At 39.8% G+C, this 19,413-nt stretch overlaps 1 protein-coding gene and 1 long non-coding RNA gene across 2 annotated transcripts; one reads left to right on the top strand and one right to left on the bottom strand.

The window, feature by feature from the left end:
* Positions 1-127: 127 nt before the first annotated feature.
* LOC120855648 lies at positions 128-15,581 on the bottom strand. Its single transcript, XR_005719282.1, has 3 exons — positions 15,345-15,581; positions 9,404-9,414; positions 128-138 (listed from the first exon to the last, which is right to left on the bottom strand). It is a non-coding gene; the product is annotated as an uncharacterized LOC120855648 (long non-coding RNA).
* LOC120855634 (vasculin-like protein 1) lies at positions 12,713-14,464 on the top strand. Its single transcript, XM_040230176.1, is given in 3 exon segments — positions 12,713-13,436; positions 13,439-13,867; positions 13,870-14,464. Coding segments are annotated over 3 exon segments (1,404 nt in total). The 5' UTR covers positions 12,713-12,991; the 3' UTR covers positions 14,400-14,464.
* Positions 15,582-19,413: the final 3,832 nt, after the last annotated feature.

Below are 19,413 nucleotides of genomic sequence, written 5' to 3' on the forward strand. Positions count from 1 at the left end.
GCTAAATATGGAACAGAATAACTGACAATCAATGAGTAGACTTTTCCCAAGGCTATGAATACATTATCTCTCCAGGCAAGGATTAAGATTAGCCTAACAGTTTTCTCTTGTATCTTACTTCTGGATTATCGTGGTTTTCTTGCTCACCAGAAGCCCAAGAAAGTCAACCCTTCAAAAGTGAAAAATATTGTTAACTTCAGCTATTTGAACTTGATCAGAATGTGGGATAAAAGAATGAGAAATGTTCAGAAACAGTATGTGAACTTCAGTTTATCAACCATAAAATTGGAAGGAAAAAGAAGAATTAGATGATCTCTGAGCAAAAGAGTGAAGGGATCTGTACTTATTGACAACTTATTATATGCTAAAATATAATGGTAAAAATAGCATATACATTTTGTCAACTATTAATTACAATTTTACACCGACATCCAAAACAATAAGAAACAAGAAGAAAAGCCTTTAATGTTGTTTCTAACAATAAGAAGAGACGAATTAGAAACACTTCTGGAAATTCTGAAACTAGAGCAGTGGGCAAGGATGAAACAGAAAATAATGTTAGTTTAAACAAATATTCATCTTTTTTTTTTTTTTTTTCAGAAAAAGAATGGTCATCAGGGTGGTTAAAAAAAAAAATCAAGACATTGACTTTGTGGCATTTTGTACCACACTTCATTTTTCCAGAGAAAGAGAAATAGAGTTTTGCAAAAATGGCCATGAAGTTGTCACAGAGAATGAGAAAGAAAGGTATAATTGGGCAGTTTTCTGGGTTCCAATCCCCAACATAAATCATAGGCTTTATTTATTTTGTATCTTGCTATGTTAATAATGTTCTTTTGAATAATCTGACTACTAAACATAGTTTGCAAACTGCTAGAAAAGATTATTTCTAAAGTCATTCTAATATCAGATAATTTTTTTCATGGGTGTGTTTACCACTAACCAAGCCTGCTGCTGCTGCTGCTGCTGCTAAGTCACTTCAGTCGTGTCCGACACTGTGTGACCCCATAGACGAGAGCCCACCAGGCTCCACCATCCCTGGGATTCTCCAGGCAAGAACACTGGAGTGGGTTGCCATTTCTTTCTCCAATGCATGAAAGTGAAAAGTGAAAAGTGAAAGTGAAGTCGCTCAGTCGTGTCTGACTCTTTGCAGACCCCATGGACTGCAGCCTACCAGGCTCCTCCGTCCATGGGATTTTCCAGGCAAGAGAACTGGAGTGGGATGCCATTGCCTTCTCCACTAACCAAGTCTAAGAAGTAAAAAAGTATTCTTTGGATGCAAAATCATCTAGCATTTATTGACTGTATCCAGTCTTTGTGTATATACTTTTAGTATATTTATATACTTATGCATCATTTTGTGCTGAAGAATTATTTGCATCTGCTCTCAAAAGTTTTTTTCAATATTTCTAGTCAATAGTAAATGTTAGCTTTCTAAACACTAAGTAAAATGATTAAAAATTTCTGAAACACCTATTACTAGAATTTGGAGAATATAATTTTACTCTTTCTTAATCACTAGAAACTGGTCCTAAAATGAGTAGGTATAATTATTGTTTTCCTGAAATTAGTATTAGGATATTCACATACACTAGTTTTAAAGCTCTTTAACACAAACAATTGGAATTTTCAGTGACTGCAACTTTAAAGATAACTATAAAGATATTTCTATTACATATAAATGCAAAGGGTGTATATACCAAATATCACTAGTGCCACCTGGGAAGATTATATCTTCAGTATGTACACATATATATGTATAATAAGCATCTGTTTTCTATATAAAGAAAAACAAACTGATGAAATAGTTTCTCTATATAATACCTCCACCTCAACAAATGGACTTCCGATCATTTCAAAACATTGATGGAAATATAAATTTACAGTCATTGCTTATCCTTGTCTTATCAATTTACAAAAATTTTTCTGAATCTTCTTTCAACTAATTGACGTGTAAACCCACTGTACCCTCACTTCACTGAGTATGAATTGTAGACTATAGAAGTTAGAATTACCTGATTCTTAAAGAGTATCTATATTTACCCAATACCATAAAACACAGCTGTTAGGATGATTTGTCCCTCAGACCCATGAAGGCAGCTGATTTCAGTTAGGTAGATTTTTTTCATACTATTATTAGTAATATAACCCCACAGTCTAAATGAGTTGTGTGATTGATGCATTGGTTCTTTCAATGGTGCATGGAGACCCAATGGCACAGTATATATGGGAAGACATCAAAGACCACCACAGTGTGTTATATCAGTACTAGGGATAGAAGGCAATGGCAACCCACTCCAGTACTCTTGCCTGGAAAATCCCATGGACGGAAGAACATGGTGGGCTGCAGTCTATGGGGTCGCGAAGAGTCAGACATGACTGAGCGACTTCACTTTCACTTTTCACTTTCATGCACTGGAGAAGGAAATGGCAACTCACTCCAGTGTTCTTGCCTGGAGAATCCCAGGGGTTGGGGAGCCTAGTGGGCTGCCGTCTGTGGGGTTGCACAGAGTCGGATATGACTGAAGCGACTTAGCAGCAGCAGCAGGGATAGAAAAATTTAAAGAGTAGAAGAATAAAAATATCTTCCAGCCAAAACCTTTTAGGCTATAAAATTAAGTTAAAAGATCCCTCAGTTTGGAGTAAGAAGATCTATATTTTAGGTCTAGCATTGTGTGACTTTGGGCAAAATTCTTGACTTGGATATCAATCTCCTTATTTTAAAATTAAAAGTGAAAGTGGCAGTCTTTCAGTTTTGTCCAACTCTTTGTGACCCCATGGACTATACAGCCCATGGAATTCTTCAGGCCAGAACACTGGAGTGGGTAGCCTTTCCTTTCTCCAAGGGATTGTCCCAACCCAGGACTCCTGCACTGTGGGCAATTCTTTACCAGCTGAGCCAGAAGGGAAGCCCAAGAATACTGAAGTGGGTAACCTATCCCTTCTTCAGTGGATCTTCCCAACCCAGGAATCGAACTGCAGTCTCCTGCATGGCAGACAGATTCTTTACCAACTGAACTATCTTAGAAGCCTTTGAAAGAGACAGGGAAATAACTGTAATAAACTGTTAAGATGCATGGAAAGTATTTAAACAGAGACTTCTACAGAATATCCTACGGAAAGAAATTTGACTTAGGGTGGCAGTTGAGTACTGGCCCTTAATAGCATTTTCAACTCATGGACTCCAAGATTCTTTAGTTAGAAGACCTTGAAAGTCCCCTTATAATATTCTAGAGCTTATAGATAGAATTCAAGTTATGATCCTTAGAGCTGATACTTTTTCACCCTACTTTCTGACTCCTTAGATACTCCCCAGGGATTTATGTAATTTAGATTTAAAAGTGACTCAATATTTGAGGTTACCATGTACATTTTAAAAAGGAGCAAATTCACAAATTTTTCAGGTGTAAAATATTTTGAGACTTTCAAATATATATCTTATGGAAGGCAAAAGTTAACTGAGATAAATTATGTAGGCAGCCTCACATAATAAAGAAATTGAATTTTCATATTCTTAAGTACACATGAATATCCTGAATTTGACATTTTAAAATGGAGTGTAAGTAGATTTTCAATTATAGCTTAAAACATACAACCATGAGTAGACAGCAGAAAGAATATTGATTAAGTATTTGTTTCATTTAATCCATGAGTCAACCAACCTTTAAAAAAAAAAAAAGAATGGAAAATCTACTAAAAGCATAAATGATCCAGTATAATAGTCATGAAGAAAAACTCAGAGAACTATGCCCAGTCATTCTTAGTACCTGGAATTAAAAACAGCTCCTGGTTCTCCTTCTTAACTCTGCCACTTACCAGAATTGCAGTGAGGTCCAGTGTCCATAACACTACCCTTTGCCAAGGTCTAGACCCCACAAAGCCCTTAGACTAACCAGATCAATATTCTCACTGATAAGCAAGTACTTATTAATATATCTCCTTTCAACTCAGAAACAGCTGTTCAGTATCTGGAATCCCAGGAAAGTCGAGTCTAGTAGAACCTGAGGAAATAGCAGAAGAGACTGCCTCTGTCTTGAGACAGAAGTTCTCTGCATCAAAAGTAGCATCCGCTATCCATCAGGAATCTATTTGTCCAGCCAAAGTCACAATCTTGAGACATTCTGGTTCATGCAATTCTGAGAATCACATAGGATGTTGATCATTAGAAGAATATACTATGATTATTGGCCTCCTGAGGCTTGATCTACTGCCCTGAAGACCTTGTCTTGGAGTTAATTAGAAGCCAACTTTATTTTGGAAAAATAATGTTGCCAATTTCTCAAAGGAATCCTTAGTTGAGAAAGCTGGGGAGGAGGAGCCTTGAATGTAATGAGTTCACATCTGCACTGAATATTCAGTATATTTGTGAGAGATTATGAAAAAGAACTGTGGTGTTGGAGAAGACTCTTGAGAGTCCCTTGAACTGCATGGAGATCCAACCAGTCCATTCTAAAGATCAGCCCTGGGTGTTCTTTGGAAGGAATGATGCCAAAGCTGAAACTCCAGTACTTTGGCCACCTCATGTGAAGAGTTGACTCATTGGAAAAGACTGACGCTGGGAGGGATTGAGGGCAGGAGGAAAGAGGGACGACAGAGGATGAGATGGCTGGAAGGCATCACCGACTCGATGGATGTGAGTCTGAGTGAACTCCGGGAGTTGGTGATGGACAGGGAGGCCTGGCGTGCTGCGATTCATGGGGTCACAAAGAGTCAGACACGACTGAGCAACTGAACTGAACTGAACTGAACTGTACTGATGAAAAAGAAATCACTGCAACTTAGTCTGTAATGCAGCAAACCACAGACATCTTTTCATTGAATTTTAAATCAGTATACTGTTGTATTTATCCAGGGACTCTGATCATTAGTGTATATATGAATCAAAGGAGGCCTTGTTTACAAATTCATCTTATCAGGGTCATGTCCATAGAAATTCTAATCTGGAGCATTGGGGTGTTTTTCAAAAGCTTGAGTTTTAGCCAATACCCTAAATCTAGTTACGAGCATCATTATCTATCTTTTCTTATTTTTTCTTATCTTATCTATTGTTTATACTGGAATAAATAAAGGTGTCAGTTTTATCATTTCAGTTCAGTCCCTGAATCGCCTCCGACTCTTTGCGACCCCATGAATTGCAGCATGCCAGGCCTTCCTGTCCATCACCAACTCCCGGAGTTCACTCAGACTCACATTCATCGAGTCGGTGATGCCATCCAGCCATCTCATCCTCTGTCGTCCCCTTCTCCTCCCGCCCCCAATCCCTCCCAGCATCAGAGTCTTTTCCAATGAGTCAACTCTGCATGAGGTGGCCAAAGTACTGGAGTTTCAGCTTTAGCATCATTCCTTCCAAAGAACACCCAGGGCTAATTTCATTTAGGACTGATTGGTTCAATCTCCTTGCAGTCCAAGGGACTCTCAAGAGTCTTCTCCAACGCCACAGTTCAAAAGCATCAATTCTTCGACGCTCAGCTTTCTTCACAGCCCAACTCTCACATCCATACATGACTGCTGGAAAAACCATAGCCTTGACTAGATGGACCTTTGTTGGCAAAGTAATGTCTCTGCTTTTCAGTATGCTATCTAGGTTGGTCATAACTTTTCTTCCAAGGAGTAAGCGTCTTTTAATTTCATGGCTACAGTCACCATCTGCAGTGATTTTGGAGCCCCCCAAAATAAAGTCTGACACTGTTTCCACTGTTTCCCCATCTATTTCCCATGAAGTGATAGGACCAGATGCCATGATCCTCGTTTTCTGAATGTTGAGCTTTAAGCCAACTTTTTCACTCTCCTCTTTCACTTTCATCAAGAGGCTTTTGAGTTCCTCTTCACTTTCTGCCATAAGGGTGATGTCATCTGCATATCTGAAGTTATAGATATTTCTCCCGGCAGTCTTGATTCCAGCTTGTGTTTCTTCCAGCCCAGCGTTTCTCATGATGTACTCTGCATATAACTTAAATAAGCAGGATGACAACATACAGCTTTGACATACTCCTTTTCCTATTTGGAACCAGTCTGTTGTTCCATGTCCAGTTCTAACTGTTGCTTCCTGACCTGCATATAGGTTTTTCAAGAGTCAGGTCAGGTGGTCTGGTATTCCCATCTCTTGAAGACTTTTCCACAGTTTATTGTGATCCACAAAGTCAAAGGCTTAGGCATAGTCAATAAAGCAGAAATAGATGTTTTTCTGGAACTCTCTTGCTTTTCCGATGATCCAGCAGATATTGGCAATTTGATTTCTGGTTCCTCTGCTTTTCTAAATCCAGCTTGAATATCAGGAAGTTCACAGTTCATGTATTGCTAAAGCCTGGGTTGGAGAATTTTGAGCATTACTTTACTAGTGTGTGAAATGACTGCAATCGTGGGGTAGTTTGAGCATTCTTTGGCATTACCTTTCTTTGGGACTGGAATGAAAACGGACCTTTTAAGGACCTTTTCCAGTCCTGTGGCCACTGCTGAGTTTTCCAAATTTGTGGCATGTTGAGTGCAGCACTTTCACAGCATCATCTTTCAGGATTTGAAATAGCTCAACTGGAATTCCATCACCTCCACTAGCTTTGTTTGTAGTGATGCTTCCTAAGGCCCACTTGACTTCACATTCCAGGATGTCTGGCTCTAGATGAGTGATCATACCATCATGATTATCTTGGTCATGATGATCTTTTTTGTACAGTTCTTCTGTGTATTCTTGGCACTTCTTCTTAATATCTTCTGCTTCTGTTAAGTCCATACCATTTCTGTCCTTTATCAAGCCCATCTTTGCATGAAATGTTCCTTTGGTATCTCTAATTTTCTCGAAGAGATCTCTAGTCTTTCCCATTCTGTTGTTTTCCTCTATTTCTTTGCATTGATCGCTGAAGAAGGCTTTCTTATCTCTTCTTGCTCTTCTTTGGACCTCTGCATTCAGATGCTTATATCTTTCCTTTTCTCCTTTGCTTTTTGCTTCTCTTCTTTTCACAGCTGTTTGTAAGGCCTCCCCAGACAGCCATTTTGCTTTTTTGCATGTGTTTTCCATGGGGATGGTCTTGATCCCTGTCTCCTGTACAATGTCACGAACTTCATTCCATAGTTCATCAGGCACTCTATCTATCAGATTTAGTCCCTTAAATCTATTTCTCACTTCCACTGTATAATCATAAGGGATTTGATTTAGGTCATACCTGAATGGTCTAGTGGTTTTCCCTGCTTTCTTCAATTTAAGTCTGAATTTGGCAATAAGCAGCTCTTGATCTGAGCCACAGTCAGCTCCTGGTCTTGTTTTCACTGACTGTATAGAGCTTCTCCATCTTTGGCTGCAAAGAATATAATCAATCTTATTTCAGTGTTGACCATTTGGTGATGTCCATGTGTAGAATCTTCTCTTGTGTTGTTGGAAGAGGGTGTTTGCTATGACCAGTGCATTCTCTTGGCAAAACTCTATTAATCTTTGCCCTGCTTCATTCCATATTCCAAGGCCAAATTTGCCTATTACTCCAGGTGTTTCTTGACTTCCTACTTTTGCATTCCAGTCCCCTATAATGAAAGGGACATCTTTTTGAGGCGTTAGTTCTAAAAGGTCTTGTAGGTCTTCATAGAACCGTTCAGCTTTCCACTTCTTCAGCATTATTGGTTAGGGCATAGACTTGGATTACTGTGATAATGAATGGTTTGCCTTGGAAACGAACAGAGATCATTCAGTCGTTTTTGAGACTGCATCCAAGTACTGCATTTTGGACTCTTTTGTTGACCATGATGGCTACTCCATTTCTTCTGAGGGATTCCTGCCTGCAGTAGTAGATATAATGGTTGTCTGAGTTAAATTCACCCATTCCAGTCCATTTTAGTTTGCTGATTCCTAGAATGTCAACGTTCACCCTTGCCATCTCCTGTTTGACCACTTCCAATTTGCCTTGATTCATGGACCTAACATTCCAGGTTCCTATGCAATATTGCTCTTTACAGCATCGGACTTTGCATCTATCACTAGTCTCATCCACAGCTGGGTATTGTTTTTGCTTTGGCTCCATCCCTTCATTCTTTCTGGAGTGATTTCTCCACTGATTTCCAGTAGTGTATTGGGCACCTACTGACCTGGGGAGTTCCTCTTTCAGTATCCTATCATTTTGCCTTTTCATACTGTTCATGGGGTTCTCAAGGCAAGAATACTGAAGTTGTTTGCCATTCCCTTCTCCAGTGGACCACATTCTGTCAGACCTCTCCACCATGACCCACCCATCTTGGGTGGCCCCATAGGGCATGGCTTAGTTCATTGAGTTAAACAAGGCTGTGGTCCTAGTGTGATTTGACTGACTACTTCTGTGATTATGGTTTCAGTGTGTCTGCCTTCTGATGCCCTCTTGCAACACCTACCATCTTACTTGGGTTTCTCTTACCTTGGACATGGGGTATCTCTTCACGGCTGCTCCAGAAAAGTGCAGCCGCTGCTTTTTACCTTGGACGATGGGTATCTCCTCACTGCCGCCCCTCCTGACCTTGAACATGGAGTAGCTCCTCTAGGCCCTCTGCGCCTGCTCAGCCACTGCTCCTTGGACATGCAGTTGCTCCTCCCGGCCACTGCCTCTGACCTTGGATATGGAGTAGCTCCTCTCGGTGGTTCCTGCACTGTTGCAGCCTGGCACTCTGGGCCGCTGCCCCTGACCTCGGATGTGGGGTAGCTCCTTTTGACTGCTGCCCCTTGGGCATGGGGTCCTCCCAGCTTCTACCCCTGACCTCGGAAGTGGGGTAGCTCCTCTCAGCTGCGCTTGTGAGCCGTTGAAGCCCATAAAGTCCATGTGTGCATGTTCAGTCACTCAGTCCTACTGGACTCTTTGGGACCCCATGGACTATAACCCACCAGGGTCCTCTGTTCATGGGATTTCCCAGGTAAGAGTACTGGAGTGGGTAGCCAGTCCTTTCTCCAGGAGAGCTTCCTGACCCAGGGATTGAACTCATGTCTCTTATGTCTCCTGCATTAGGTTCTTTACAGCTAGTGCACCTAGGAAGCCTCATAAAGTCCATATATTCTATTAAATCAAAACCAACTGGAGAACAACTTTGAATATTCCTTGATCAAAACCAGTTTAGTTATGCAAAGCTTAATTTACTATATTTTTGCAAGACTAACTTGACCTGGGTCATTTCTTGTTTATGGCTCTTGAGTTCATATTCAAAACATAAACTGTTGCCCAAGGTTGATATGACCACTGATTAATTTCCTATCATTTAAGAAAAATTTAATATTTTAACAGACCACTTTGAATAATAAACAAATACTGCCTTCTCACTTTATAAGCTGCTTTATGACAATATTACCCTGAGCCTTTTTGTTGTTGTTGTTATTGGTTTGAATATTTTTGGTTAACTGTCTTTGTGTTGTATGCACAATAAACTTTTACTAATTACTGCTTCAGTGTTTCATTGGTTTTACTTCCATTATTTCTGGGAATAATATAAATCACTGTATAAATTGAGAAGGCAAACTAAAAGTCAACTTTCTAAAGTTTACATGAAAAAAATAACATAATTTTTAAAAGGAAAAGTAATATAAGGGCTTACTCTTCTCTGTAGTAAGATGCCTTAGCAATAAAAAGAGCACACTACTCGGACAGAAAGAGATGAATAGTATAAAGAGATAGAAAGAAGGGCTCAGAAATCAATCTAATGTATTTGGGAACCTTGTCATTGACAAAAGTGGACTAATAAGTCAGTGAAAAAGAAAACTATGGTTATTTATAAATGATACTGGGAACCTTGAGGAGGGCATGGCAACCCACTCCAGGATTCTTACCTGGAGAATCCCCATGAACAGATGAGGCTGGAGGGCTACAGTCCATAGGGTCACAGAGATTTGGACATAACTGAAGCAACTTCGCTAGCACACACTGGGAACCTTACTACCTCTGTGTACCATATCACAGAAGGAGGTGACCTGGTGGAACAATGTAATACCTTACTGAAGATTTAGTTATAGCACCAAGTATGTGACAATACCTGATGGAACCCCATATATTTAATCAAAGTGGAATATATTCTTAAGTAGCAAAGAAAGACTGTGCCCAGCCGCCAATTATGATATATGTCTGAGCATCAACGTGAGAGGAAAGGACATAATTCCTTCCATTATTGGACCACAGGAGATCAAATCAGTCAATTCTAAAGGAAGTCAACCTTGAGAATTCATTGAAATGACTGATGATTAATCTGAAACTCCAATATTTTGGCAACCTGATGGAAAGAGCAGACTCTTTGGAAAAGACTTTGATTCTGGGAAAGACTGAAGACAAAAAAGAGAACAAGATGGTTAGACAGCAATACCGACTAAATGGACATGAATTTAGCAAACTTGAGCTTTGTAGTTTAGAGGTCTTATTTCCAAAAAGGAGTTTGTTGTTGTTGTTGTTCAGTCACTGTCCTGTCCAGTTCTTAGCAACTTCATGAACTGTAGCTTGTCAGACTTCTCTGTCCTTCATTTTATCTGGAGTTTGCTTACTCCTTGGAAGAAAAGTTATGACCAACCTAGACAGCATATTGAAAAGCAGAGACATTACTTTTCCAACAAGGGTGCGTCTAGTCATAGCTATGGTTTCCAGTAATCATGTATGGATGTGAGAGTTGGACTATAAAGAAAGCTGAGCACTGAAGAATTGATGCTTTTGAACTGTAGTGTTGGAGCAGACTCTTGCAAGTCCCTTGGACTGCAAGGAGATCTAACCAGTCCATCCTAAAGGAAATCAGTCCTGAATGTTCATTGGAAGGACTGATGTTGAAGCTGAAGCTACCTGATGCAAAGAACTGACTCATTTGAAAAGAGCCTGATGCTGGGAAAGATTGAAGGCAGGAGGAGAATGGGACGACAGAGGATGAGATGGTTGGATGGCATCACCAACTCAATAGACATGAGTTTGAGTAAACTCCAGGAATTGGTGATGGACAGGGAGGCCTGGCATGCTGCAGTCCATGGGGTCGCAAAGAGTCATACATGACTGTGTGATTGAACTGAATTGAAAACAGAAGTAGATGTTTTTCTGGAACTCTTGCTTTTTTGATGATCCAGCAGATGGCAGTTTGATATTTGGTTCCTTTGCCTTTTCTAAATCCAGCTTGAACATTTGGAAGTTCACAGTTCATGTACTGTTGAAGCCTGGCTTGGAGAATTTTGAGCATTACTTTGCTAGTGTGAGACATGAGTACAATTGTGCAGTAGTTTGAACATTCTTTGTTTCATATTCTATCCAGTTTAAAATGAGGTTCTCAGTCATGCACCTATGGTCATCTAATCATGACAAAGGAAGTAAGAATCTACAACATAGAAAAGCCAGTCTCTTCAATAAGTAGTGTTGGAGCTGGACAGCCACATGCAAAAGAATGAAATTAAAGCACTCCCAACACCACACATAAAAATAAACTCAAAATGTGCATACATACAGGATCTAGAAAAATGGAACTTAAGAATTTATTTACAGGGCAACAATGGAGAAACAGACATAGAGAATAGACTTATGGATATGGGGAGAGGGGAGGAGAGAGTGAGATGTATGTCTTTCCATACATGGAAAGAGTAACATGGAAACTTACATTATCATATGTAAAACAGATAGCCAACAGGAATTTGCTGTATGGCTCAGGAAACTCAAACAGGGGTTCTGCTTGACATTGTGAGAAAATATTTGTAAATGAAGAGAAATATTTGCAAATGAATATTTGTAAATGAAGCAACTGGCAAGGAATTAATTTCCAAAATATAACAACAGCCCATGCAGCTCAATTTAAAAAAAAAAATTCAAGCAAACCAGTCAAATAGACATTTCTCCAAATAAGACCTACAGATGGACTTTGGGAAGACCTTTGTTATGGTTGTGGGCTCTCCACCTCTGCCAGATCAGGAAGATGGGGACTCGGCCTCAGATGCTGCAACTGGTCCCTAACTGTAGCCCCTCCACTGCCCGATTCCTGTGGCCTTGGAATGATTGAATAACAATGAAAATGGATCCAAAGTGACTTCTCTACTGAAGCAGAAGATTGTTATTACCTTCCATTAACTCAGTTTAGTCTCTGGGAATGGGCAGAATGAGTGAAATACAGAAAACTGAAGAGAAGAAAACCTCACTTTGGAGCTTTCTCTGTGACTGTTCTTAAGCCCTGCCTTTCTACTTGTTTTAGTTTTGCCGTGAATTTATAAATAGTGAAGACCAAAGAAATAGAAGAAACATTTGAGAGCTTTATACCAAGGAATTTGCCTTGAAAGCTGCTATTCTTGGAGGGAAAAGCATATCAAGTTCCTGTTTTGTTTTGTTTAGTTTTTTTTTTAACAAGCTTTCTTATGTCCTTAGATTTTGAAGGATAAGACAAATATAAACTCATACCTGCAGACTATTTTTACCAGCTGTGTAAGAATAATGAGATATAAATTAAGGGCTTTGTAATGTGGATGTTTTGCTACTAGAGTTGACTACTCTGAAGATCTTTTATAGCTCGTCAGTGTTTTATTTTTGATCTATCACTTCAATGACATTATTTGACCAAACAAAAGTCATTCTTTCTAAGCTATGACCTTGTTATGAACAGTATTTGCATTTACTGTGCAAATGTCCATGTATTATCTATTTAAGCAACATCACAGTGCCATCACTCAAGGAAGTTGAATGAGGTGAACATTGATATAGCTCTGTCCTCTTCCCCCCATTTTTCAAATGTAACAAATACTTTCTATATTCCCCTCCCCCTTCCCCTTTCCCCTTCCCCTTCCCCTTTTGGAAACGTGTCAGGAACTAGATAGTTTAAGATGAGCAATTGAGGGGACTGATAGATTGATCCACACAGAGCCTGGATTGTTTTTGCTTCATCGTAAGGCTTTCTGCTGGCCAGCCTAATTAAGTACCCTTTTAACAAGAGAACCTTGTGGAAATACAGCTGGCAACTCAAGAAGTTCAGGAAGCAGAACCGCAGAGGTTATACTCTGGGATCTTGGCCATGAGGTTGGATGTCTCACCTTGTTGAAAAGAGACACTGGACCTAAATGACGCAGCATGACTTTGTTCCTGCTTGGCTAAATTTCTCAACACCACAGTCAGCTAAGTCACCGACAGTGACTTTCAAAAAACACGGAGAGCACTTACCCCGAGGTGATGGTAGATTTGGAGTAAGCCGTCGTAGACATAATTCCTCCAATGGCTTTTTCAACAATGGACTTCTTCGAATGACAGGAGATTCATGGCACCAGCCCTCCCTGTTCCGCCATGATTCTGTGGACTCTGGTGTGTCTAAGGGAGCATATCCTAGAATCACAGGGAACCTATCTGGTTGGCATGGCTCTTCACGAGGTCATGATGGCATGAGCCAGCATAGTGAGGGTGGCACAGGAAACTATCGCCATTGGAAAGGCAGCTTCCATTCCCAGAAAGGCTGTGCCTTTCAGGAAAAGCCACCTACAGATACTAGGGAAGAGAAGAAAGAAGATAAGCTGGAAAGTTGCAGTTTGAAGAGGAACACTTTCCTTCTTTGAATCTAGAAGCTGGCAAACAGAATCAGCCATGCAGACCTTCTGGAGTGTGGGAAAACCTACCTAGTGCCAAGCAACCCTCCAAAATGCTAGTCATCAAAAAAGTTTCCAAAGAAGATCCTGCTGCTGCCTTCTCTGCTGCATTCACCTCACCAGGATGTCACCATGCAAATGGAAACAAATCTTCAACCATGGTTCCAAGTGTCTATAAGAGCCTGATTCCTAAGCCTGTACCACCTCCATCCAAGGCCAGTGCTTGGAAAGCTAACAGAATGGAACACAAATCAGGATCCCTTTCCTCTAGCCGAGAGTCTGCTTTTACCAGTCCAATCTCTGTTACCAAATCAGTAGTACTGGCTGGTGGTGCAGTTTTAAGTTCTCCCAAAGAGAGTCCACCAGCACCACCCCTCTGATTGAGATCAGCTCCTCTAGTCTGACCAAGTTGACCCGCCGAACTACTGACAGGAAGAGCGAGTTCCTGAAGACTCTGAAGGACGATTGGAATGGAGACTTCTCAGAGAGAAGAGAGAGTGAGAAGTTGGAAGATTCGGAGGACCACAGCACACCTGAACCAAAGGAAAATGGAGAGGAAGGCTGCCACCAGAATGGTCTCGCGCTTCCTGTAGAGGAGGACCGGGAAGCCCTCTCGCACTCTTTGGAAGCAGAGCACAGGTTACTGAAAGCAATGGGATGGCAGGAATATCCTGAAAATGAGAATTGTCTTCCCCTCACAGAGGATGAGCTCAGAGAGTTCCACATGAAGACAGAGCAGCTGAGAAGAAATGGCTTTGGAAAGAATGACTTCTTGCAGAGTCGAAGTTCCAGCCTATTCTCCCCTTGGAGAAGCACTTGCAGAGCAGAGTTTGAGGACTCAGACACGGAGACAAGTAGCAGTGAGACATCTGATGACGATGCCTGGAAGTAGGTGTATAAATGCTCACAGTTAAACCTGACCCAGTAAACTCAGCTTGTGTGTTTAGGGGTTATACAGAAGAAATCATGCTTTTCCTTTTCTTATTTTATTGTTGAATACTTCATGCTCAAGGAAAATAATCATATCCTAAAGAGAGAGCAAGTGATTGGCTTGTTTAGCTTTTGTTGTTGTTCTTCCCTGTTATCTGTTTAATAATGAGAACTTTGTGTGGTGGGAAAGATTTTTAAAATGCACATATACACAGTATATATGGGGCAATGCACAAGTGGGAGCTGGCAGTGCAGAGAGGAGGAGACACTGGTCTGCAGCAATAGCTTCTACTACTAGCCCTTGGGGCACTCACCCCTGTGCTCAAGCAATCATTGTCAATGACAAAGTGACTATTGAAGTTATAATTGTATTGAATTAATTGTTTCCTGTGGTCATGTATGGATGTGAGAGTTGGACTGTGAAGAAGGCTGAGAGCCGAAGAATTGATGTTTTTGAACTGTGGTGCTGGAGAAGACTCTTGAGAGTCCTTTGGACTGCAAGGAGAGGCAACCAGTCCATTCTGAAGGAGATCAGGCTTGGGATTTCTTTGGAAAGAATGATGCAAAAGCTGAAACTCCAGTACTTTGGCCACCTCATGCAAAGAGTTGACTCATTGGAAATGACTCTGATGCTGGGAGGGATTGGGGGCAGGAGGAGAAGGGGACCACAGAGGATGAGATGGCTGGATGGCATCACTGACTCGATGGATGTGAGTCTGAGTGAACTCCAGGAGTTGGTGATGGACAGGGAGGCCTGGCGTGCTGCGATTCATGGGGTCGCAGAGTCGGACACGACTGAGCGACTGAACTGAACTGAATTGAATGCTAATAATTTTGATATTTTATTTTATTTCTGGTTGCTCAGGTAACGGCAGCCCTTAACCAAGCATATATGGTTCTCCCCCACCTTTTTTTTTCTTTCTGGGTACAACTGTAAAATATTTGAATATAGGAAATGTTGTGTTATTCTTGCAGCCTTGATATTCAGGGTGGATTGTAAAACACAAATTTTTGTGAGATTGCAAAGATTAAGATTATTTTGATAACATTATGTACAGATTTAAAAGATGTGGTTATCACAAATCTGTTGAGGGGAAAACCTACTGCATAAAATAACTAAATTGGAATAAATATTTTGCATCAGTTTGGATTGTCATGTATAAGAAGTATATTTTCTTTAAAATTAGATGAGTGGATTTAGAGGTCTGAGGAAAATCTGAATTCAGACACACCTGTTTCTCCTTTTAGCAGATACATTTTTGATGCAGACAAACCTGTGCAATAAACTGCCAGTAATAAAATCAGGAAAAAAAAAAAAAGACCTACAGATGATCAACAAACACATGAAAAGGTTTTCATCATTACTGATTATTAGAGGAATGCAAATCAAAGCTGCAAAGATTAGAGGAATGCAAATCAAAGGCTCACACCAGTCAGAATGGCCATCATCAAAAAAATCTATAAAACAATAAATACTGCAGAGAGTGTGGAGAAAAGGCAACCCCCTACACTTTTGGTGGGAATGTAAATGTGTGTAGCCGCTATGGAGAACAGTATAGACGTTATTTAAGAAACTAAAAATGGAATTACCATATGACCCAGTAATTGCACCCCGGGTATATACTTGGAGAAAACCATAATTTAAAAAGATATATGCACCCCAATGTTCATTGTAGCATTATTTCCAATAGTCAGGACATGAAAGCAACCTAAATGTTCGTGAAAAAAGGAAGAGGTAAAGAAGACATGGTACATATATACAATGGAATACTGTTGTTTTTGTTTCAGTCCCTAAATTGTGTCCAGCTCTGTAGACCATCAGGCTCCTCTGTCAATGGGATTTCCCAGACAAGTATAGTGGAGTGGGTTGCCATTTCCTTCTCTAGAGGATCTTTCCCAACCTAGCGATCGAACCTGTGTCTCCTGCATTGGCAGGCAGGTGTTTTCTTTTGTTTGTTTGTTTTTTAACCACTGAGCCCCCTGGAAAGCCTACAATGGAAAATTGCTGAGCCATAAAAGGGAAAAAAATTGTGCCACTTGCAAAGACATGGATGGACCTAGAGACTGCCATATAGAGTGAAGTAAGTCATAAAGAGAAAAGCAATATATTCATGATGTGGAACCCAGAAAAATGGTCCAAATGAATTAATTTGCCAAGCAGAAATAGAGACACAGATATAGAGAACGAAAGTATGGATACTAAAGTGGGGGGTGAGATTAATTGGGAAATTGGGATTGACATATATATTAATATGTGTGAAATAAATAGCTAGAGCGAACCTACTGTATAGCACAGGGAACTTTATTCAGTGCTCTGTGGTAACCTAAATGGGAAGGAAATCCAAAAACCAAAGGATATATGTATATGTATATCTGATTCACTTTGTTGAACAGCAGAAACTAACACATTAAAAAATAACTATACTCCAATAAAAATTAATAATAATAAATAAAATGAGATGCTCAGGCCTGAAGGTGATTTTGATATAGGAGTAAGACATAATGAGGAAAAAAATATTTTACTACTAATTAAAGGATTTTAGGTGATTAGGTCACAACTTTTAAAAAGTTATAGCTATTCTCTGAATCTAAACTTATAGAAAACCTGGACAATATAGTTTTTTTTTATTTTGCAGGGATTTTGCTCGCATCTAATGGATAACATAAAAGAAAACGTGTAAATATAAATGAAAGTGAAAGTGAAGTTGTGTCTGACCCTTTGCGACTCCATGGACTGTAGCCTACCAGGCTTCTCCATCCATGGGATATTCCAGGCAAGAAGCTGCACAGAATCTAAGACTCATATTAATCAAGACTTTGTGCATCTCTGAGAGGACCTTTTATTTCTTTAATCATCCAAAAATGGTGTTTCTCAATGCCTTTTTCACCACTCCTTTGAACCACTCCTTATATATTACAGAAGACATGCTATATAAATATAAAGGAAACAATAACCACCCTGTCTTGCCTCAGGATGAGGAAGATGTCTACACAGCTTTCCACAGTGAATTTATTAAGAAGAATTCCCAGTTTCAAATCTGTCATCTGAGTGTATAAAGGACTTAGGTGTTCATCTCGTTCAACTTCTTACCTATACAGAAATTGTTTCATCAATATCTCCAAGAGAAACCAGCTTTCCCTGGCAGGTATCACAAAAAGTACATTCCTGCTGTTTTTAACTATCATTATTACTGGATTGGCCAAAAAGTTTATTCAGTTTTAAGTAAAAATTAAAAATGCATTCTTCATTCTCACCAAGAACTTTACTGAACAACATACTCATTTACAAATGAACTTTTTGGCCAACCCAAGAGCTCCCCTCAGTTTAGTTGATACTTGCCGCTGTGATTTTCTTTTTTTTTTTTTTTTTTTTTTTTTAATTTATTTATTTATTTTTAATTTTTACTTTACAATTCTGTATTGGTTTTGGCATAGATTGACATGAATCCACCACAGGTGTACATGCGTTCCCAAACTTGACTCCTATGTCATACACTAGTTCTAATCTCGTTTCACAGGTGTTTGAGACAATTATGACTAATAATCTGATCCTTTCCCTTTACTCCTGTAACTTGAATTTCAGACATTTCAGCTTTTTGTGTACAGTGTTTTACTTATCAGTATTCTTTTTAAAACTTAATAAAACTGGAGCTCATATTTCATGTATGACCTCCATTTTCAGGGTAAAAGGTACTGGAGTGGGATGCCATTGCCTTCACTGTGAAATTCCATTATGTAAGATTATTTTAGATCACATTTATTGTATTTGCTGAATATTAAAACCTGCTCTAAAGTTTTAATAGGCAGAGAAAAAGAACCTTTTAAATTTCTTTTTTGTTCAATGTGACAACAAACATTTGTCTTTGAGAAATGTATCTTTGATATTATAGGAGAAGGAAATGGTAACCCACTCCAGTGTTCTTGCCTGGAGAATCCTAGGGATGGGGGAGCCTGGTGGGCTGCCGTCTAAGGGGTCGCACAGGGTCGGACAAGATTGAAGCGACTTAGCAGAAGTCACTTAATTATGCTAAGGTATAATTAAGCGACTCAGCATAATTAAGGCCATATATGACAAGCCCACAGCAATTATTCTCAATGGCAAAAAACTGAAAACATATCCTCTAAGATTTGGAACAAGACAAGGGTGCTCACTCTTGCCATTATTATTATTCAACAAGTTTTGGAAGTCCCAGCCACAGCAATCAGAGAAGAAAAGAAATAAAAGGAATCCAGATTGGAAAGTGAGAAGTAAAATTCTCATTGTTTCATATGGCATAATACTATACATAGAAAACCCCAAAGATGGCACCAGAAAATTGCTAGAGCTAATCAGTGAGTGAAACTATAAGCCATGCCGTGTGAGGCCACCCAAGACAGACAGATCATGGTGGAGAGGTCTGACAGAATGTAGTCCACTGGAGAAGGGAATGGCAAACTACTTCAGTATTCTTGCCTTGAGAACCCCATGAACGGTATGAAGAGGCAAAAAGATGGGACACTGAAAGAGGAACTCCTCAAGTCGATAGGTGCCCAATATGCCACTGGAAATCAGTGGAGAAATAACTCCAGAAAGAACGAATGGATGGAGTCAAAGCAAAAACAACACCCAGTTGTGGGTGTGACTGGTGATAGAAGCAAGGTCCAGTGTTGTAAAGAGCAATATTGCATAGGAACCTGGAATGTTAGGTCCATGAATCAAGCCAACTGGAAGTGGTCAAACAGGAGATGGCAAGAATGAAAATCAACATTCTGGGAATCAGCAACCTATGATTCACTGGAATGGGTGAATATAACTCAGATGACAATTATATCTACAACTGTGGGCAGGAATCCATTAGAAGAAATGGAGTGGCCATCATAGTCTCAAAAGAGTCCAAAATGTAGTACTTGGATGCAATCTCAAAAACGACAGAATGATCTCTGTTCATTTCCAAGGCAAACTATTCAATATCACAGTAATCCAAGTCTATGCCCCA

The sequence above is a fragment of the Oryx dammah genome, unplaced genomic scaffold (genome assembly GCF_014754425.2).
Source record: "Oryx dammah isolate SB20612 unplaced genomic scaffold, SCBI_Odam_1.1 HiC_scaffold_28, whole genome shotgun sequence".
NCBI classification, from domain to species: domain Eukaryota; kingdom Metazoa; phylum Chordata; class Mammalia; order Artiodactyla; family Bovidae; genus Oryx; species Oryx dammah.